This window comes from Galeopterus variegatus, unplaced genomic scaffold (assembly GCF_000696425.1).
Source record: "Galeopterus variegatus unplaced genomic scaffold, G_variegatus-3.0.2 Scaffold424, whole genome shotgun sequence".
Classification (NCBI taxonomy): Eukaryota; Metazoa; Chordata; class Mammalia; order Dermoptera; family Cynocephalidae; genus Galeopterus; species Galeopterus variegatus.
In genome coordinates, this window is record NW_007726535.1 from 613,636 (window position 1) to 635,351 (window position 21,716).

At 56.6% G+C, this 21,716-nt stretch overlaps 2 protein-coding genes across 4 annotated transcripts in view; both read right to left on the reverse strand.

Moving 5' to 3' along the window:
- The window catches only part of GGT5 (gamma-glutamyltransferase 5), a 24,192-nt gene extending 19,637 nt beyond the window's left edge, over positions 1–4,555 (reverse strand). For both annotated transcript variants that reach the window (XM_008568594.1, XM_008568593.1), the window contains exon 1: positions 4,383–4,555. In XM_008568594.1, the coding sequence (XP_008566816.1) occupies positions 4,383–4,555 (173 nt within the window). The remainder of the gene's footprint in view (positions 1–4,382) is intronic.
- Positions 4,556–8,071: 3,516 nt separating this feature from the next.
- Positions 8,072–19,520, reverse strand: GGT1 (gamma-glutamyltransferase 1). 2 transcript variants are annotated; one of them, XM_008568595.1, is made up of 12 exons: positions 19,366–19,520; positions 18,649–18,779; positions 18,410–18,496; positions 15,531–15,723; positions 14,955–15,112; positions 13,789–13,938; positions 13,133–13,269; positions 9,912–10,099; positions 9,551–9,678; positions 9,340–9,452; positions 9,149–9,262; positions 8,072–8,821 (listed from the first exon to the last, which is right to left on the reverse strand). In XM_008568595.1, the coding sequence occupies exons 1-12, from the start codon at positions 19,518–19,520 to the stop codon at positions 8,675–8,677; spliced, it is 1,701 nt and encodes a 566-aa protein (XP_008566817.1). In that variant the 3' UTR covers positions 8,072–8,674. The 2 variants fall into 2 exon arrangements, with proteins under 2 accessions (XP_008566817.1, XP_008566818.1); XM_008568596.1 differs by lacking the exons at positions 13,133–13,269; positions 13,789–13,938; positions 14,955–15,112; ... (2 more) ...; positions 18,649–18,779; positions 19,366–19,520 and adding an exon at positions 13,019–13,083.
- Positions 19,521–21,716: the final 2,196 nt, after the last annotated feature.

Below are 21,716 nucleotides of genomic sequence, written 5' to 3' on the forward strand. Positions count from 1 at the left end.
GAGGGTTCGGATCCCACATACAGACCAGTTCCCACTCACTGGCTGAGCGAGGGGCAGGCGCAGCACCGAGGGTTGCGATCCCGTTGCCGGTCCCGGTCCGGTACGGGCGCGACACTGAGGGTTGCGGTCCGTTGCCAGACACGAAAAAAGACAAAAAGGAAAAAAAAAATAGAACTGTGTGGCCTGTTAGCTCAGGTGGTTAGAGTGCAGTGTTGTAACACAAAGGTCAAGAGTTTGGATCCCTGTACGGCCAGCTGCCAAAAATAATAATAATAATAATTTTAAAAAGAAATAGAACCCATTAGTTAAAATCTTCATGCACATACACAAGTAACACAGGCTTAGAAGGCTTAACTAGTAAATTCTTCCAAACATTTAAGGGTGAAATTATACCAATTTGAAACAAAACAAAAAACAAAATAGTCTCCTCTTCCAAAACATAGAGAAAGAGAGAACAACTCCTGGTTCTTTTTACAAGACCAGTAGAACCTTGATACCAAAACCTTACAAGGATATTATAAGAAAGGAAAATTACAGACCAATATCCCTCATGAACATAAAGACAAAAATCCTAAACAAAGTATTAGCAAATCAAAATTTTATACCTAGTGATATATAAAAATATTAAATCACAAATGAGCAGGGCTCGTTCTAGGAATGCAAGAGTGGTTTAACATTCATTGCAGTTTTTAAAAGGAAGAAAAATGACTTGGCTGTCTTGATAATGCAGAAAATGTATCTGATGTACAACCTAATAGAAAAACAGGCAAAAGATTTTAACAGAAACTTCACAGAGAGGATATCCAGGTGACCAATAACCACTTCCAACTCCCCAAAATTGCATATTGATTTGTTTATTGTCTGTCTTCCCCTCCAGGAAGACAGGCTTTATTCATCTTGGTTACCACTGTGTCCCCAGGACAATGGCTGATGGACAGTAAGTGCTCCTCACATATTTGATGCAGGACAAAAAAGGGTATTACATGCTGCAGGTGGAGAAATACGCACACACCTGCACGCATCTGCAGCACCGCAAACACGCTTACAGGCTCGGGGCCAGCAGACTGGTGTTCCACTCTCCAGCTGTGTGGCACTGGGCATGTGACTCAACCTCCCTGAGTCTGGTGGGTTGGCTGTGACATGGGGGAAGTTCTGGACAGAGGGTGTGGTGCAGAACAATTACACGTCTAATGCATCTGTCCCCAAGGAGCCATGAGGCTGCTGTCACCATTACTGATGTTACACACCCACTCAGACAGTCATGTTCACACACACACACATGAACACACGTGCACAGTCCGTGGGCACATAGGCAGTTTCCTCCTGAGCCCCAGAGGGGAGAAAATGCGATATTTCCTGGTGAGCTGGCTGGAGCATAGAGTCACAGGCTCAGATGGGGCTGGGAGGGGAGGAAGGGCTGGGACCAAGAGCCACAGCTCTGGAGGAAGCGGACTAGGGGCTGCACCCTAATCCCTATGAGCCTTCCCCAGAGTGGGATCCCCCACTCTGACCCTGGACCCTTCCCCAGGTCCTGAGATGCCAACTTGTCCAGGTCACACCACTATAATGGTTATTAGTTGGAATGGCTATTGTTGAGGGGGCACCTCCTGTGGGTTGGGCAAGCCCCATGCCTCATCACCTCAGGAGGGATGCACCAACATGAGCCCATTTCACAGATGAGGAAATCAAGGCTCATGAGGTGCAGCAACTTGTCCAGAATTTCTGCTCTCCCCTGCACTGAGGGTGCGACTGCAGACACTGCCTGGGTCTGGAGCAGCTGACAAAACCCAACCCTCAGGGACTCAACCATTCCCCCACCCCCACAGCCCAGTGCCAGCCTAGACTCCAATCCCCCCCAAGATTTGCTCATCAGCACCCCAACCAGTCTCCCCCACAATCGCTATATTGACCATATATATATATAAACACAAGAGTATATAGACATATCGACTGTAGTAAAGCTCTGGCCCTCACAGGCAGAGCCAGGGGCTGAGCAGGCATTCAGGTCCAAGGTGGGGTATGGGGGGCTCTGGGAAACCCTGGAGATCCCCTCCAACCCCTGCCATGGCAGGGCAGCGGCAGCAGCAGCAGGGAGAGAATGACAGTCTGGGAAGCTGCAGAGCTGGGTCCTGGTCCCAGCTGAGCCTGCTCAGTCTGACCCCAGGCAGGTCCCTTCTATGCAGGACTAATTTCCTCCTAAGAAGTCAGTGAATCCTCCCACTGAGGAGCTGGTGGGAAGGCAGGCATTTCTGAGCAAGACAGATATCACAAAGCCTAAAACATGTCACTAATCCTAAAGTCACTAAGTCTCCTCAGAAGACAAGCACTTACTCAGAGCCTCAGGATAGTCAGTTTGCACACAGCCTAACACACTGGGACATCACGCAGTGACAGAACTCACTGTCACCATGCTCCTATGGTATGTCTACTAGGCATGGTGCTGGATCCTCACTCACACAAACCTTAACAACCCTTCCTTACACAGGGGGCTCGCTGCAGCAGAAGGTCCCACCCAAGGGAGAAAACCTAGTGCTGATAAAGCAAGGGGAGACTGGGCTCTGGAAGGGCCCTGCTGCTGAGAGGAGAATGCGGTGGGGAGAGATGGGGACAGGAGGAGGGAGTATGGGCGGCAGCGTGGCCAGGGGCCCCACAGGGAAGGGTCTTAGCCTGGAGGACACTGCCCCAGGCTCCTTCCTGAAGCCCCCAGCCCGGCTGGGTGTTGTGACCCCTGTTCTGCCACAGCAGCCGGGGTCAGCCCCAGGCTCCCTCCTGCTCCTGGCTTAAGAACAGGAAGCGGAGAGAGTGTTTGATAAAACACTGGGGAGAAACCACATCCGCTCTCCTCACTAAGGGGGAGTCGGAGGAGTGGCAGGAGGAAGCAGGCTCAGAACAGAGACCCCAACCCCGGATGCTCATGCACAGCAGATCAAGCCATGGAGACCCCCAGACAGAGACTCGGGGAGACCCCGCTCACAGATATGTGACAGCTGCCCCCACTCCTAGAGGCCACATGCCCACTGGTGGTCCCCGGGACCTGAGCCCCCCGGCCTTGTTTGCATCATTGCAACTGCAGGTTTAAGTGGGCACCAAATCTCTGCATGTCTTCCCGAGCAGGGTAGGGGCAGTGCCCGGGGTGGCAGTGGGTTTCACTCCCTTCACATCCCCTGGAAGCCCCCTGGGGAGACCAAGCAGCCACCTGCCCCCACTTGTCCCTGAGCTGCAATTCTCAGCTGCTACCATCTTAGCAGTGGCTCTGAGGAGGGGGCAGAAAGCTTGAGGACGGCCCAGAGAACCAGGTCAGGAGGAGTTAGGGGCTACTACAAGAAGTAGGCACAGGGATGGGTGGATGCACAGAGGAAGGGAGAAAGGAATGAATGAGGAGAGTGAATGAACAAACAGAAAGAGAAAGTGTCCCGCAGCAGTTAAGCCGGGAAGAAGGGGGCCTGGAGCACGTTCCCAGCCACACCCCCTTGCTTTGGGACTGTCTCCCTCAGTTTACAAAACAGTCAGACCCTCACAAATAGCCTGCAAGACAGATATTCCGGGAAGCAGACAGCTGGCTGGCAGGGAGCAGATGCTTGCCCCGGCTTCCTCAGGCCCAGCGGGGGCAGGGGTTCTGGGAGGGGCATCCTGCTATGTCCCGCCCTGGCGGGTACAGCAGAGGCCTCCCTTGGGCTGGGCTTCCTGGAAGAGGGTCAGGAAGCACCAGCTCTGGCCCCTCTCCTCCACCACTTTGCCCTTGACCAAACATCAGTCCCTCTGCCTGTCCGGGCCTGTGAGGGACACGGCACTGGCAGGGCTGGGTTTCCCAGGTCTGAGAGACGAGGACGTGTGATCCTACGGGGTGGGGGACAGTGGCCCTGAGCAGTATTGTGTGCACACCACAGGCCACTACCCACATATGGAGCCCCTGAGCCCCTCACCCATGCCCCTGGGAGAAGACCCCAGCCTTGGAGAGCTGGCACGGCCTCACTGAAGGGGCCAGCACCGGCCATTGTGGTCTGGCTGGCCCAGACCAGTGACACCGCAGCAGGACCCTCTTTGGGTCTCCACTTCCCACCTGTGTTGCACAGATGGGCATCCTGAGCCCCATAACCAGAAACAGACTTGCACACCATTTCTGCCAACTTTGCCATTGCCCCAAACCCCTGTGGGCCCCATGGGCATGCCTCCTGCCACCTGTTCTGTGCAAGGGTCTGGGGGCTGCCTCCTTGTACCCAGGACTGGCCAGCACTGGAGCACAAATCCACACGGTCCCAGCCCCACAGGCCAGTGTGCGCGCGCTCACACATGCCTTCTCCACACCCTCATCACTGGCTACAAAGTCTCCAGGAGGGGCCAGCTGCCAAGGGCCACCCAGCTCCCTCCTGCCTCTCACTCACCGGCCAATGTCTGAGCAGACCTTGGAGTCAGCGGCTACGGCAGCGTGGGCAAAGGCCTGGGGGCCACAAGGGGCCTTGTTGTGGGAGAGGACCACAGCCAGCACGGTGATGGCCAGCACCAGCCCCAGCCCCAACAACACCAGGCTGACTGTGGCCCCACGGCCCCAGGCCATGGCTCTGTGGCCCAGGGGGAGAGGGGAAGCAGGTGAGCACAGACCAAAGGACAGACAGGTGGACAGAGGGATGGATGGATGAACAGACAATGAGATGCACAGCTGAACTCACAGATGATTAGACAGACAGACAAGTAGGGCCAGAGACAGGCCAGACAGCTAGACCGAGACAACAGTAAGAGAAGAATGGTCAGACAGACAATTGGAAAGAGATGGGCTTACAGATGGGTGGACAGACAGAGAAACAGTGAGCAGCCAGATGAAGGAGTGGGCGTGTGGATGGCTGGCTGGCGGCCGGCAGCGGCAGCGCTGCTGTCCTCTCGAGCGCTTGCTGTAGAGGCAGAGCTGGCCACATGCCTAAATTTCCAGTTTTCAGCCCCTGTGCTTGGCCCTGGCCAGAGTCCAGGCAGCAAGGCGTCTATGGGGAGTTTTCTTGTAGAGGGGAGCCAGCTGCTGTGGTTAACTCCTTCACTGCCACACGATCCCACTTCCCCTCACCCAGGGTCACCCCAGTCTAATGTGCTTCAAGACGTGGCAACAGCAGCACACAGGACAGGCGGGGTGCAGGGATCCCAGGAGCCCCCACACCATTTCCCGGTTCCCAGCACTCCAAGAAAGCAGAGCTGGGGCTGCTCAGCTCCCTCTCCTGGATCAGGCAGGGCCTCTCCCCCGACCCCCGGCCCCCCACCCAGGGTGGAGCTCCACTTCCCAACTCCTGCCCCGGGAGCAGCTCAGCCTCAGCATCTCTACGATGGCACAGAAGTGGGGCTGAAGAGACAGAGGGGTGGGGGGACCCAAGGCGGTGTCCCTCAGGACCCAGGTCAAGCCCCAGCTCAGCCACAGCCTGGCCCAGGCTGGGGTGACCAGGAGGGGACCTCAGCTTCCCCATCTGCACACGGGGCAAGCTGACTCAAGACCACCAAATGCCCCTGACTACAAGACGCCCACTTGGGGAATGTAGACAGGACATGTGCCCAGCCCTTGGCACCCAGTGCCCACTGGACCATCCACCCCTGGGACCTGCTGTCCTGGAAATGCAGCCCTGGGCTTCTGAGGAGAGGGGCTGCCCTGCCTGGGCCCCCACGCCCTGTCTGCTGCTCTGTCCCTCCTTGTGTCCATCTGTGTTCTGGGCTATTCCTGTGCTGGCAGTGCCTCCTCCCCTGGGGACACTGGCCTGGGACTTGTCCTCCCAGGCCTCAGTGTGCCCAAGTGGGAGGCAGCTGGGGGAGTGAGGACACACTGAGGACTCCATTGGCCAGGCTCAGCAGGGATACAGGATGCAGCAGCCACAGGCTGGACTTGGGCCCCCACACATGCTCCCCACTTCCTTCCCGGTGGAGCATTATCCTCCCCAGGTCTTTACACATAGAGTCACAGCCCACTTCCTGGTACAACTGAGAAACTGAGGCCCAGAGAAGGTCTGTGTCCCCACAGGCCCCACAGCCTGCCAGGCCCCATGTCCAGCCATAGCCCCGGTCAGCCTGGGCCAGGGAGGGAGTTATGGGCGGGCCTTCCCGTATGCCTGTTCCCACAGCTGCCTCATGCGGGGGGTGGGGGGTGGGGGCCTGTGGGCGCCTCCTCCTGCCCCCACCCGACCCCCATACCGCAGTGACATTGCTCAACTAGGAATCAAAGTGCATTCCTGGCCTGGGGCCAGGCCACCCACCCACCACAGTCTTCAGAGCCCAGAGGCCAGGGCAGCGGGGACAGAAGGGACAGCAGAGTTGGGGTCATCCTAGTCAGGCAGAGACCAGGGTTCAGGGACGGTCTGAGCAATGGCCCAGGGAAAGGAATGGGTGTCATGCTGGGCTTGGCCAGCGACACAACAGGGAAAGCCCAGCTGGAAAGGGCCCTAAATCCTTATCCAGGTGGTGATGGGGGGGTCGGAGGGAAGACAATGGGAGGGAAAGAAGGGATTCAAATCCCCCGGCCCCCAAGGCAGCCCTGGGCTAAGCCTCATGGAGCCTGGGGAGCCGAGGTACACCCTGCCAACATGTGGGGGCCCAGGGAGCATTTCGGGCAGCCCCCTCGCTGCTGCGCAACCTGGAGCAATGCCCGCCCCCCAGGCCTCAGTCTTCTCCCCTGCAGATGGGGCCATGGCCTTTCCTCTAACACAAAAATAAGGACTGAGGAGTGACTTGCACACCCCCACTGCATAGCCTTCATCTCCTTCCTGGGGAACCTGAGACAGAGCCCTCCAGTGCTCAGTGTCAGACCTGGGGTGAACTCTTCAGGCACAAAATCCCGATTCCCTGTGGGTACTTTGGAAGCACCAGGTTTTCCCACCTCCTGAAGGGCCCCTCCCCGCCCCTGTGCCCCTGCCCTCAGGGACCTGCCACTGTGCTCACTGGACGGGGTGATATCTAGCTGTGGGGCTGTGAGCCCCCTACCCAACCCACTCCCACCAGCCTCTACCAGCAGCTCACCTCAGGTGTTACAATTGCGAGGGACAAGTTAGCAGACCCGGAGGGCCATGGGGAAGGGTGCTGTCTAGCAGTTCCCTTCCAATCCTACCACCTTGGGCCCCAGTTCCCCTGCTGATGGAAGCCCTGACTCTCAGGGACCCGGCTCTTCCAGTTTGCTTTTCTCTGAAAATTGGGTTTACTTCTGGAGCCAGTCACAAGCTTGAGTTTCACTCAGGGTTTGTGCTTGGAAAGCCCCCCCACCCCCCAGGGCTTGGGTCTGACCGAGATGTTTTGCTCCAGCCACTTGCCCAATCCCCACTCCGCAGACCTCGGCTTCACCCCCGAATGTCTTTGGCAGGGTGAGTCACACCCGTTCGTTCCCATTATGTGCCGGCCGGCCTCTGCCCAAGAAAACGCCAGGGTCACGGCGCCCTCTCGTGGCCAGTGCTTGGAGGTGTCGCTGCTCAACCCAGGGAAGGGACTGCCCTTTCCCATCCTGGGGCTTGGGGAGAGGAGGGACAGTGCTCAGCATGGGCCTGACCCTCACCACCACTCAAGCCCCCCGACACTCGCTGGGCTCTTCCCCTACTGAAAACGCTGAGGCTAGTGAAGGAAGCCAGGAAACTTCATCTGAAAATATGAAGTCCTGGTGTGATACTTTAAATGAAAGGTGCTTTGAGAACAGCAGATGCTGGAAGAAGCGCTCCCTTATCTGCACAGAGCCAGGGCCAGGGAAGACATCCACTTCCATCCCCTCCGCAACGTCTCATTATCCGTTCTGGGAAAGGCGGCTGGCGGAGGAACGTAGCCACACCTGAATGGACCTTTCTACAAGTTAATGTCTGTCTCCGGGCTCATGTAAACTCCCAAGAAAATCATTCACAGGTTGATTTTTCATTCATTCTCCCTCCTAATCACTTGTTACTTCTCAAAAGAATGACTCACATTCCACAACCCCCTCACCTCCTCAATCCTCTTATTATTTCTCCAAAGCAAAGGATGAAGCTGTGCCCGCCTCTGTCTGGAGTCCAGACCACTAAAGAAGAGGACAATCACCTCTGGTCCTTTCCTTAAGCTTCATCAACTTAAGTCACAACACAGGAGGGAAGACTGGAGTCTGTCAATACATCTGGATTGACTTTTGTCACAGACGATTGACTTCTATTTCAGTTCCATTCGGTATTTTAAAGGGAATCGTTTACGAGTCATTGCTCCATGGGCCAAATAGACTGTCCCAGATCCACTGAGCCTCCCTCTGTGAAAGTCATTTCCTCTGCTGTGAAGATGGGCACCCCACGCTGAGGGGATGGGATAATTACCCTCCTGTGATTTTCTCCCACACATGTTAAATAAAACTTGTTATTCTCTTTTCCCTATCTGTCTGATTATCAGTTGATTTCTTAGTGAAACTTCAGAGGCTAAAAAGGGAAGTTTTTCCCGTGGCCCCAACACCAGCTCCAGCACCACAGTATGAAGACTGAATCCCACCTGTCCACTCCTCCCCAGCCAGGCAGCTCCATCGCACACACAGGACACTGAGGCCCAGGGAGCGGGAGCCAGCCCGGCGAGGCTGCCCAGAGCCTGGAGCAGCGGCCCCCGTTTATTGTGCAGCTCTGCCATTCGCATGGGGGAGCACGTCCCCCAGAGTTCGACTCGTGGCCCTGGTGAGCATCTCGTCCCTGGGTTGCTGGTTAGCCTCGTCCACCCTGAGCACTCAGTAGCCAGCAGGCTCCCCGCCTTTCCTGGAGTCTGAGGCGGCTGCCCAGCCACCAGCCGTGCGGACGATGGCCTGCACCACAGCAATGAAGGTGGAAGTGACCTCTGTTTGGTGGTGCCGGGACTCCAGGGCTGCAGTCACCGCCTGGGAGTAGGGGGGGAGAGGCAGGCCTCAGCAAGATCCCAGACGCTATCTAAACCACGCCTGTGTGGTCATGGGCCCGAGACCCAGATGATGCCCTTTCCAGCCAAGTGACCAGCAAGAGTAAGTTGGGGGCACCTGGGCCTCTAGGGTCTTGGAGCAGGTGGCTTGGTCCTCACTGCACAGGGGCTCAGGATGGCCCAGGCAGTGAGCATGAGGGCAAAGGACACCAGCCATTGTCCACTCCATGATGACTCAGGAGATCTTGACCTCCAGCTCAGGACGCCCTGTGGCCCCACACTGTGACTGTTTCCCCAGCCCCCGGCCCACCTGGTCAAAGTTTCTCTCCAGCACCGTGGTGTTGGGCAGAAGCTGGTTGTGCAGCCGGGGCTCCTCCACCACCTGCTTCACATCGTAGCCGAACCACAGGCTGTGGATAATGGCCTGGGGGTGGGGCAAGTGGGGATGGGGTCAGCATGGCCCAGGGGCAGGGGCGGGGAAGGCAGGTGGGTGGCACATACCAGTGCAGTAGCCGTGGTGATCTGCGTGCCCCCAGAGGCACCCACCACCATCCGGACCCGGCCATCCTTGCCCACAATGATGGTTGGGCACATGGATGAGAGTGGTTGCTTCCCTGCAGCCAACAGGAGGGGACAAAGATGCTGGTCAGCTGTTGGCCCAGGTCACCAGCTCCCTCCCCAAGTTTCCCGCTCCTGGACCCCCGCCCCATACCTGGCTTGATGAAATTGGCTGGTGAAGGGGGCACCCCAAACTGGTTGATGATGTTGGGAGAGCTGAAGTCATCCATCTCATCGTTGAACAGGATCCCATTGACTGGGGAGAGGACCTTGGAGCCAAAGCTGCAGGCCCACCTGGTCAGACAGCTGTGCCTGACCCAGCCCAGCCCTGCCTGGCCCCTCCCCAGCCACCGAAGCTCAGGCTCACTCACCATGAGGGCTGGGCCAAACCACCAAGGTGGGACCTGGGTTGCCCACCATGAAGGAAGTTGATGGATCCCCCTTATAGGACATGTGGGCAGCCCCTGGCCCCCCACCGGCCCTGCCCCCCCCCCAGGTGGCCCAGCAGCCCCTACTAGAGATTGATGGTGCTGGTGGCAGACACAGCACTGCCATCCTCTGCAACCACGGATAGGTGGGCAGTGCCCCCATCGTCGGGCGCGTAGAACTCAGGCTCATAGTAGGAGGTCAGATGAGTGGTATCATCGGAGATCCGGGCCCGGAGCTGGGCAGCAAAGAACTCGGAGCTCATGTTGCGGACCACCTGCCGAGACCCCAGAGCTGGCCTGAGGAGGTGGGAAGGGAGGGCAGGGAGTGGGGCACAGGGTTGCGCGAGCAGGTCTTAGGGAGCCCCTGATCATGGCTCTGCCCAAACCTTCCTGCACCCTAAACCTCCTGTGGTTCCCCAGTGCCCAGGGTCAGACCCAGGACCTCATGTGGCCAGTCTCGACCCCTCACTTCAGCCTCTGTCTCTTCCATTCCAGCAACTCTGAATGTCTGTCTGTCCTTCCCTCAAGACTCCAGACTCTCACTACATTCAATGATTTATTTACTCATGCAAATATTATGGAGCTCATACTGTGCACCTGACACTGGGTAATCTTCAGGGAACAGACATGTAGGTCCCTGCCCTCGTGGCAGGAAAACCGAAAGCAGGCAAGAAAAGTGCTGGAAACAAAAAGCCAGATAAGGGGAATGGAGAGGGATGGGGTATAGGCAGAGTGGTCAGGGAGGGCTTCTTGGAGGAGGTGACATAAAGAGTAAATGCAAAGGTCCTGAGGCAGGTGGTGCAAGCCTGTAAGTGACAGGCAGAGAGTGGGGTGAAGGGGAAAGAGGGTTGCAGATGTAGGCTGGGGCCTATCCCACAGAGCCCTGTAGGTCCCATAGGACTAGCTTTAGCTCTGAGCCACACAGACTTGGGGCAGAGGAGTGAGCAGGCTGGGGAGTGTTTTCACAGGGTTCCTCCGGTGGCCATGTGGGCATAGGGAAGGATCCCAACTGGGAGGCTGTGGACATCAACCAGGAAAGAGGACAGCTCATGCCAGGTGGGAGAAAAAGAATTGAGGATGGGCCTGAAGTTTTTGGCCTTGATTGGCTGTTGACCAGGGAGGTAAACGTTGCGGAAGGGGCAGGATTGGGAATAGTCGGGAGCTTGATTTTGGATGCTGAAGAGCATGTCTCAAGTGGGTGGACCTCTGAGCATGGCCTACATGTGCAGAGTTCATAGGCAAGGTCAGGCTAAGAGATAAACGTGGAGACATCAGCATCAGGTAGCTGCTTAAAAACCATGGACCTCTCCCGAGGTCCCCAAGACAGCGACAAGGACAGAGAGGAAGAGATGAAGGAGGAGTCAGCGAGAAAGGGCCCCTGGAGGTCGAGCAAAGAAAATCCTCAAGAGGGTTTCAGCAACCCCCCAGGGATGAACTGATCAATCCAAGGGAAAGAAGGTCAGCCTGAATCAGTTCCACAGGAAACAGACCACTTCAGGATGTGGGACATTCTGCAAGACAAGTTCCCTGGGCTTTAAATGTCAACAACACAGCCAAGGGTGTCTATTGTAGGTTAGGAGACTGGAGAAACATCACATCCGAACTGCAAGGTGGGACTGATGGATCTTGGACCTAAACGACACTGGGACCCTCAGGGAGATTCTGACATGGTGGTCTAATAGGCCATGTCACCTGATGTCGGGTTTCTGACGCTGTGGTGCATGGTCCTGGCTCCTAGGAGACCCACTCTCCCACTCTGAAGTGTGGCATTGGCAGCTTACTGTCCAATCACTCAGAAAAAGCACAGATATCAATAGAGATGGGTGGAGATTCAGAGAGGAAGGGAATGCTTGAGCCAGAATGCCCACAACTGGGGACTCCAGGGAAAGAGAACAGAGCGTGAGTTGACGTTTGGGGTTTTTTATACATTTTTATAGATGTGAAAATTTGCAAAATGAGGGCCGGCTCATGGCTCACTCGAGAGAGTGTGGTGCTGATAACACCAAGGCCACGGGTTCAGATCCCATATAGGGATGGCCGGTTCACTCACTTGGGAGAGTGTGGTGCTGACAACACCAAGTCAAGGGTTAAGATCCCCTTTCCGGTCATCTTTTAAAAAAAAAAAATTTTTTTTAAATGAAAAGTTGAGGAAGGTGAGCTGTGTGATATGCTGCCGAGAGGGGCCCAAAGGGGAAACTGAGGCCTGGATGTAGGGACCTGGCAGTGTGAGGGTAGGGTGAGGGGGTAACAAGTTTGCTCTAAAGAGAGCAGAGGGCAGCAGCAGCCAAAAGGTTCTGGAGCAACAGCTACGTGCCTCTCTCACGGGAACAACCCATTACAGAGGAGAAAATGGTAAACAGCATTACAGGACTGGTGCCCTGAGCCAGTGAGAGGACAGAAGGGCTGGCCTTAGCCAGGAGGGAGGGCAGAGGGGGCATGATGTGGTGGCTTCTGTCCCCTCAAAGAGACAAGATGCCAGGTCACTGGCTGTGAAGGGGCATGGGAGGCGCAGATTGCTCACTGAGAAAGGGAAGACATCAGGGAGAGCTAAGCAACTGGGCAGCTGAGTCCCCTCCTGGGAGGTCACAGGTCAGAGTGAGGGGGTCTGCAGGTCGACCCCGAAGGCCAGGAATCTGAGTAGGTATGTAGGGACGTGAGGGCCCATAGCAGGAGGGGATGTGACAGGGGTCCCTGTAGAGGCCCAGTATGGAGTCAGGGCACCCAGCAAGTGAGTGGGCCAGTTGGTGCAGGGCCTGGGGTGGGACCTGGGAAGTGTTGGTTCCTGGGTGTGAACAGGGAGCAGGCAGCCAAGGCCTCTGTCCACCTGTTCCTCTCCCCTTTTCACCAGCCCTGAGGGCTGCAATGCTGCATGCATTCCTCACCTCAGCACTGACCACTCCAGAACCTTCTGGGCTGAAGGCAGGGCATGTGCAAAGGCCCTGAGGTAGGATTGTGGCCAGAATGAGGAGCGTACTAATTACCCATTGTTAAGTTTGTCTCCCCCGACCCTCCCCATACTGTGAGCTCTGTGGGGCAGAGGCCAGGACTCAGCGTCACTGGTCTTTCCCAGCACACAGTAGGCCCACAATCAAAGTTGGGCAGGAAAGCATTGAGGCTAGGGTAGCCCTGGGAAGCCCACCTGCTTCCACAGCAGGCTCCCGCAAGCCCACTGTGTGCCAGCCCCTGCCCCTTACCTTAGTCATATCGACAAACTTGGGGTCCCCAAGCAGGGTCCTCTTGGCATAGGCAAACCGGAAGGCCTCCACGATGCGATGGTACGTCAGTCCCTTCTGCTTGGGAGTCTCCACGCTCGCCCGATCGACAAACTTGGGGTCCCCAAGCAGGGTCCTCTTGGCATAGGCAAACCGGAAGGCCTCCACAATACGATGGTACGTCAGTCCCTTCTGCTTGGGAGTCTCCACGCTCGCCCGGGACATGTTGTACCCTGGGTGGTCAGAGGCAGCTGCGGATTTGCAGGCCCCAAGGGCTTGGAGGGGCTCAGAGAGTTAACATCTCCCTGAGCCACTTTGCCCACCTCAGTAGGAGAACATTTAATAACCCACAGCAGTGGCCGCTTCAGAAGGCAGAGTTGTAAGAATGAAATAAAGCAAAGGCTCCCGGCCAGGGCCTCACATATCCAGCCAGAGAGCTATGCATCTAAGAAGTCACAAGCGACCAATTAGATTAGCAGATGCCCCCCTGGACCAGGCTCCCCAGCCCTGCACTCCTGCACCTCCCTTCCTCCTGAAAACTCCCCCTACAGCCCCTAAGCACCGTCCACCACAGCCCTGGTCACTCCCCACTGCCTTCTGCAGAGGATGTGAGCCAGGGGCACACCAAAATAGCTCAGCAATGAAAGATGCTGGGTAGCGAGGCCCAGGCCAGTGAGATGCAGCAGGCAGGGAGCGCAGGGAGGGAGAAGCAGTGCGGCGGCCCCTCAGCAGGGCCGTGGGGGGATGCTCACCCTTAAGGATGTTGAGGATGAGTGCCAGCACGGGCCCGCTGAGTGGGGCACTGGGCGTGTAAAGCACCGAGTCCCCCAGGGTGATGTTCAGCGGGTGCTCGATCAGCTCAGCACGGTAGTCGTTCAGGTCCTTGGCCGTCACGATGCCCCCTGCAAGGGACAGCAACTCGGGTACACATGGGAATGGAAGTGCACCATGGTGGGGGGAACAGGGGTAGCAACACTGGGGGGAAATGGGGCTGCATTGTGGGGCGGGGACAAGCGTGCACTTTTGGGGGGGTGGGGCTGCCATCAAGCTGGGAGGGCCCAGAGCCTTAGAGGGCCCAAGCCCCCTCCACCTCTCTACTGGCCCACCCTCTCCCCAGCCTCTCTGTCCTCCCTGACAGTGCTCACCACCCCACAGCCGGGCCCAGGCCAGCCACCCTCAACCTGCTTGGCTCACTGGTCTCCTGACCCGCCTTCTCTCCTCTGCCGCCGGAGGATCTTTTCTAAGTGGAGAATTCCTGACCTCATCTCCCCCACTGCTCAGCCCTTCCTCCCATGATAAATGGGTAGGTTGAGGGACACTCTTAATTCTTCAGGGAACCAGCCCACATAGACAGAGTATTAACAGGGTAATTTCTGGCCTCAGTGATGAAGGCCAACATGCTAATCACCTTCCTCCATGAAATTCTGACAAAAATAACATGAAGAAAGCCACAGCCAAGCTCCCAGGCCCCTGCCCCTCAAAGCCCCTCCAATGCCTCTCTCACTGAGCTCACCCCATCCCTTATAATCCTCCCAGAGAATCAAAACCCCCTCTCTCCAGGCCTTAGCCCAAGCTATTCCTTCTGCTAAGAATCTCTTCCTCTCTCTGCTTGACAAAGTCATCGGTACCTCCTCCAGGAAGTCCTCCTGGGTCCTCAGCCTGAACTCTTGTGCTTCTCCAGCCCCTGCTCCTGCCTGCACCTGCATTTACCCCACCAGGGACTTTCTCTCTTGGACTGCACAGCCTCTCTCAGCTTTGACCTAATGAGGTGCTATGGACCCATGTGACCCATCACTGACCCTCCCCTACCAGGAACTCCCTGAGGGCCCAGGTCCCAGCCCAGGCAGGACAGAAGGGCTCTAGCTCAGGGTTCCTGCTACAGGGTTCCTTATCCAGACCCCTGAGGTCACGTGCTTACCAGCCACCTGGATGTCTTTGACAATCTGGGCTGTGAGGCTGCCGTTGTAGAAGGCCTGGGCACCCTCGCGGGCCAGCGTCTCATAAGTGTCAGCCAGCCGAGGCATGGTCACTCTCTCCCCTTCCTGAAGCACCTTCCCGTTCCGGCAGAACACCTCACTGGGGCAGAGGGGCTCACGTGAAGCAGCAAGCGGGGCAGAGTTGGCCAGACTCCCCCCAACGCCCACTCGCACCAGGGGAATAAGAACAAGGAATGGTCAGTGCCTGTCCACAGGTGGGTGGCCCTTGTCACTCAGGGCTTGTCCTTTCAGTGCCCTTCTGGCCAGTCGAGCCCATGCCTCCTAGGGTCCCCTGCCACTCAGGACACACGGCCAGCCATGATGTCCATTGGGGCCCCAAGCACCAAACTCAGAATGTGTCCCATGTATCCCCACTCACGGTGGGAAGAGTCTGTATCTCCTCAACCCCAGTGCCCCATACTTATCAGCACAGCTCCACCTGCCACTCTTGGTCTGTAGGAACCTCAGACTGTGCCTGCCCTGCCTGTGTCCCAGGCAGGCTGCACCCACAGACATACCACAGGACAGGCTGCTGCTCGATGACATCCCGCTTACTCTCCAGGGCTGCCGCCAAGCCCTTGCCCACAGGGAAGCCCTGGCGGGCCAGCTGGATGCTGGGCTGGAAGAGGCGAGCCCAGGGCAGCCGCCCGTGTCGCTGGTGTGCCAGCTCATAGCCGCGAATCTCACCAGGAACCGCCACTGACAGCCCACCTGGGGAGTGAGAGAGACACACAGTCCCCCCAAGCAGGGGAGATAGGGGTCTCTCAAAGGCAGCATCCCAAAGAGGCTTAGAAGGAAAGGGGTTTTTAAGGTCATATCTGGACTGAGCAGGCAGGAGTGCAGATCGACTGGGGATGTCTGACAAGGACAGAGGAGGGGCAAGTGGCAGCATGTGTGCTGGGTTTGCTGTCCCAGGATTAATGTCTGTCTCCACAGGTGCCTCCATGTCTGTAATACTGTGCCAAGCTCACAGTTGCACAGCAATATTGGGGGGAAGCCAGGCCCCCTCCCATCTCTCAGTCTGAGCCACACCCCAGCCACAAGGCCTCTCATACGTAAGACTAGAACCTGCCAAAGAAAGACCAGGTCCTGCCCTGCCCCCAGCTCAAGCCCAGGCCACCCACAGGTCTGAGCCAGCCCTGAGGAAATGGCCCCCCCTTTCTCTTTTCTATTGTCCAATAACCAGGACCTGAACCCTAATCCGTGCCCCATCCCTCTCCAGACCTCAGTTTTCCCATCTGACTATAAGGAGTTCTGTCTTCCAGCTCTGATCTTCAAGGAACCCACGATTCCACCAGAAACAGACCCCTGGGCCTAATTCCCCACTGAGCCCCACTGCCCACATGGCCAGACACTGACCCGTTTACCCAGAAAGACACAGCCCCTGCTCCCGGGTACTTCCCTGCTTTCACCCCTGGGGTAACAGGGCCATCCTGGCTACTCCCAGGCTTGGCAGCTATAGTTCTAGAACTGCCTCTGCCATCCCAAAGTCAGGCACAAGTTTCCCAGAAGCAGATGTTAACTGCTTGCCAAGCTCACTGGTGACGCCCACACTGCCAGACACAGCATCCTCTCTCAGCCTTACCAGCCTCATTGCTCTCTCCTCCAGAGCCGCCCCTGGGTCACACCCGCCTGGCTCCCCTCTGCCACCCTGTTTCCTGCCATCTCTTCTCCTCTGTCTTTTCTCACTTCTCTTGGGGATTTCCCCCAGATCTGGGCTTCAGGTTCCATTTATGCACTGACAACTCCCAGATTTGCCCTTTGGCCTGGACAGCTCCTCTCATCACCAGATCCGAGTATCCACCTGCCTGCTTGAAACAAGCATCTCAAACTTAATAAGTCCAAAACCGAGCTCCTGGGCATTGGCTCAAACCCATTCCCCGAAAGTCCTGCCTATCTCTGTTAGGGCCACCCTGTCCTTCCAGGCACAGACTAAAGACCCTGGGGTCATCTGGGTCCCCCCACATGCACATCACACCCAACCCATCAGCAAATCCACAGGCTCTGCCTGCCAAGTGTGTTCAGCATCAGCCCCGTCCCACCACCCTCAACTCCCTGGATTACGGCAATGACCTCCTGACCGGTCCTTGCTTGCTCCCTGTCCTGTACATAACAGCTCGAGGGGCCCTTGTAGCCACAGGCCAGAACCATCCCCTTCACTCAGGCACCACAGGGGCCCCCACATCACTCAGACAAGAGGCAGGGGTTTCACAGTGGCCTATGAGGTCCCACCCAACCGGAACTGTTCCCTCTGACCCCGTGTCTTCCCTGGACCCTGCAGGGCTCTGTCCATGCCTTTCCCTCCTGGATCTCTCTTTCTTCCCCAGATACCCACATTGCTATAAAATCCCAGGCCTTTGGGACTTCCCCATGGCACATGAGTCTTTCTCTTCTCCACTTGAAATGTGGGCTTGACCAGGCCACAGATTTCATCTGTTGAGCTTCTTTTGTTCCCCAGCTTCAGGAACAGCACCCAACAATTTAAAAGGTGTTCAATAAGTCCTAGTTAAATAAATGAATTCCAAGCATCCATGAGATGCTGAGTCTATAAGATTCCAGCATTCTCATACTCGAAGCAATCTCATTTCTATACATTCTGAGTTTCTCAATGAGTTAAAAATCAGAGCGTGTTGGAGAGGACTCCAAAGGGGCCACTCAAAGGGTAACACCCAGGACCACCCCCTGAGGTATCAGACCTGCTGTGGCTGGTGTGCCCTGCCCCTCCGTCCCTCCAACTTCTCATCCCACAATCCATTCCACCTGCTTTAAGCGGCCTCCCTGGGTGACCACAGCTTCCCCTCAGCAACCTGCAGAATTTGGGGGCCTCCTCTCCACTTAAGGCTGGGTTAGAAAAGAGAGACTCCGCCCCATACTGTAGAATGCTATCCCCACAAATGAACACATGAATGAATAAATAAATGACTGAACGAGATGCCTGTTTAAAACGCAGGGTTTAGTCAGCCTGGATTCAATCTCAGCTTCACCACCTCCTAGCTGTGACTTCAGCCAATTTGCCTCAGTATTCCCATCTGTAAAATGGGAATCAATATAGCATCCCCCTCCCACCCATAAGGGTACAGGGAAGATACAAGGGGCTCATTGGGGAAAAGCACTGAGCAGGGTGCCAGCCCCAGTGACCCCTGGTATGTGAGAGTTGTTATAATAATAATTATTCTATCCATGGACTATTCCAGGATGGCCCTGAAGGGACCTGAGCAGAAATCACAGAAGCTCCCATCCCTTTATCCCCTGTGATGATGGTCTTGACCATTCATTATGGGAGGGTGTTATAGGGTCAGGAAGGGATGGGAGGACCCTGAGCAGGGGCATGCTCCCAGTGGGGAGGTCCCTTCCCAGCAGCTCTGCACCCACACCCTGAACCTAGGTGACCACGTACCGTCCTGAGACTGCTCTGAGGTGTTGAACATGCTGGCAGAAGCCAGCCCAGGAGCCACCTCGCGGGCATTGATGATCTCAGCCTTTCCTGGAAGGAGAAGCAGGCTGGCAGGCTGGACTAACCCCAACCCCTCACCCCATGTGAGCCCAGAAGCCACCCAGCTGGGCTTCCCCCTAGCTGGAGTCCAGACAGGGATAAACACCCCTGCCCCTCCCCCTCCCCCTCCCTAAGGCACTCACGTGTGGTGCTGTTGTAGATGGTGAGGAACAGGCCACCCCCAATGCCCATGCTGTGGACGTTCATGAGCCCCACGCACAGTAGGGCTGCGATGGCTGCGTCCACCGCTGAGCCGCCATCCTGCAGCGCATCCCTGCCAGAGGCACGTGGTGGTGGAAGGTGAGACCCTGCGGAGTCCCCATACCCCCGTGTGCACCCTGCTGCCCACCTGCTAAAGGATGACAGAAAGGGAGTCCATATGAGTTTTTGTTTTTTAAAACCTATAGTTTCTCTTTGCAAGCAAACAAATGTGCATGGTTTTTATAATTGAATAAGAGTGGAAAATTGACATTTTTACTAATAACGTTTTTTCTCTTTAAGTCTTTAAGTAGGAACCACTCTTTGTGAGATAGGAGTCTAAAATAGAATAAAACAGCGGAATTTATCCAAAGAGACAAATATTCTTAGACCTGAGAAAAGGAACCCAGTGCAGCACTGAGAGACGCACATCCTGCTGTCAGGGTCACTGTCTACTTCTCCTCTAACCGGACAATACTAAGAGGGCCCGAGGAAAGGATAGGCAGCCTCATGCACCTCGAACACTCCTTGTCCAGGCAGCCTGTCTACAGGTGGGGAAACTGACTCTCAGATGGGCGAGGGTCTTACACAGGTCCACTTGCCTGGCTGTCCTCCAGGGTCCGTGTCCCTATACCCTTCCCCGGCTGGGCAGCCCCACTCACCTTCCAATCTCTGAGCAGAGCTTGGCATCTGCAGCCACGGCTCCTCTGGGGTACACGTGGCTGTGTTGCCTGGACGGCAGCCAGAGGCAGAGGCCAATGACGACCAGCACCAAGACCACGGCCAGCAGGCCCAGCACCACGAACCACCTCTTCATGGTTCTGCTGCACAGTGGGGAGCAGGGTCAGGCACTGCCTTGGGCACTTCTTGGCCCCTCCCTCACAGGGCAGAGTCTAAAGCCAAGCCTCAGAAATAAGGCCCTGTGTCTCCTTCCCCCCTCCTAGCACACGTGCAGGCTGTCCAGCCCCAGACCTTTGCCCAGACCATTCCCCCTGCCAGGAGCTCTGGCCCCCATCTCTGCCCTTCTAAATCCTCCTTGTTCATCCCAGTAAGGACCCCATCTCTAGCAGAAACCTCTCCTGGGAGACCCCAGATTTCATCTGCCCCTATTTTGGCAGGGTCTTCTCTACCTCCTCACAGCAGCTGAGCCTCCACTGCTGAGTGGAGGATAGACAGGCCTGGCCCGCTTCCTTCTACATCCCCCACCTCAGCCCAGAGCCGGGCTCTGCCCGGGGATCCCCCAGAGTTGCACTCCACAGAGCATGCGGTTTAGCTTACATGGTGCCCTCAAAAGGAGTACCCGACAGTCTCCTCTTGAAATCAGCAGATCGGCTGCCAGGAGGCCAGAACTTACTGTCCGGCAGCAGATGGGAGCCCCAAGCCTTGCCTGGGGAGGCAGCCACGAAAGATGGGAAGGTTTGGCTGAAATGGCTGGAAAAACAACTGTGGTCCCCCTCACACTCTGCAGGAGGCTATGGCCACAGAATCTGCTCTACAGACTCGCCAACCAGGCTGGTGCTCCTGAAAATTAAGAGGGTATACCTGAAGCAGGCCCAGCCCAGCCCTTTCCAGGGGGTTCCATGTGACTCCCTCCCCCCAAGCTGCTTTCTCTGCCTCCAGTTGAACTCTGGAGTCAGAGGCTGTCAGTCACGCACATGTTTGCATGAAATCTCTCTGAATTTCTCCCAGGCGTAGCCCAGAGAAGGTTTTGCACAGGGCAGGGCAGGGAGGGGATGGGGGCATTCCTGTACAAGGCCAGGATTCAGCGGTGAGCATATCATGTGACAAAGGGGCCCAAGGGAATGGAGCCAGCCTACCCCACTCTGAGTCTGGACTCACCACCCCCCTACTATGGGGCCTTGGCTAAGTCACTTATCGGTCCTTGCAGGAAGTAGGGCTGTTTCAAATTACGTGGGCTGAAATGTGCTGTGAAATGCTAAGTGTGTGCTGGCCACCCAGGGGGGTGCCCCCAGGAGGCCCACATGGTGGAGGAGGATGTCGGCAGGCTGTTTATGTCTCCTGTGGACTTCTTTCCAGGTTGTGCAGGGAAGGACGGCAACAACTCTTGGGGTCCAGGTGGCTGTGGCAGCAGGTGAGGTGTGTGACCCCCAACAGGGAGGGAGCAATGTGGTGACAGAGCCAGAGGTTCCTCTCTCCCAGTCTCAGTTCCCTCCAAGGGCAGTGGTCCCAGTGAGCCCCTCCAGTGGGCCCCAGGCTGGGTCCCCCTGTGGTTCACTCTGTCCCTGATTGGAGCATCTGAACTCAGAGCCAGGCATCATGTCCCAGAGATGGTCTAGGGACAGAGTCCCTGTCCCCTCCCCACACTCAGGGGGCATTCCAGACACCAGCATGAAAGGGCTTTCCTCTCCACAGGCATGGCAGGCATGGGGATGATGGCATGGTAGCATTTGGCCCCTATCTTATGTGGGAAAGTTGACCTGAACCCCTCAATGCAGAGGGGAAACTGAGCCCCACAGCAGAGGGGCCTGGTAGGCAGTCATGCAGCTGACCGCCACCTCACATCCCCAGGAGGATCCAAAGCAGCCCCCGCCTCCACCTTGACCACCAGTCTGAATTCAGGTACCATCTGTTTCTGATCTGAACTCCTGCACAGCCTCCTCCCCCACTCCCTCCCGCCAGCCTTGCCTGCCCTTCAGTCCTCTGAAAAGCAGCCAGTGGGCTCTGTCCAAAATGCCAGGCCATGCCCTACTCACTGCCCCACAGGACAGTCCATGCCCGGCACCAGGCCTGACAGCTCTCTGGGAGAGGAGCCCAGGTCAGGGTTAAGAATTCCTGATGGAATCAGCCATGCTGGGAGGTCCAAAGGGCTTCAGGAGCCGGGCCAGCAATGTAGGGCATTCATTGTAGACACAGAATATTCCCATCACATGTAGTGGGGTGGAGGCCAGGCCTGGTCAGTGCCCCCTCTCGGGTACCACATGGCCCCCTCTGCTTAGGAAGCCCCTCAGTCCTGTTCACTAGGCCAGGCCATGCTGGGCACATCAGGGATGTG

Bases quoted from the DNA above. Each gene is read 5' to 3' on its own strand.
- GGT1 (XM_008568595.1), bottom strand. From the start codon at position 19,520: ATGAAGAGGTGGTTCGTGGTGCTGGGCCTGCTGGCCGTGGTCTTGGTG. The intron at 18,497-18,648 runs GTGAGTGCCTTA...TTCTCCTTCCAG, and splicing joins CATCTACAACAGCACCACAC to GAAAGGCTGAGATCATCAAT. The intron at 13,270-13,788 runs GTGAGCATCCCC...CTGACCACCCAG, and splicing joins CATCCTCAACATCCTTAAGG to GGTACAACATGTCCCGGGCG.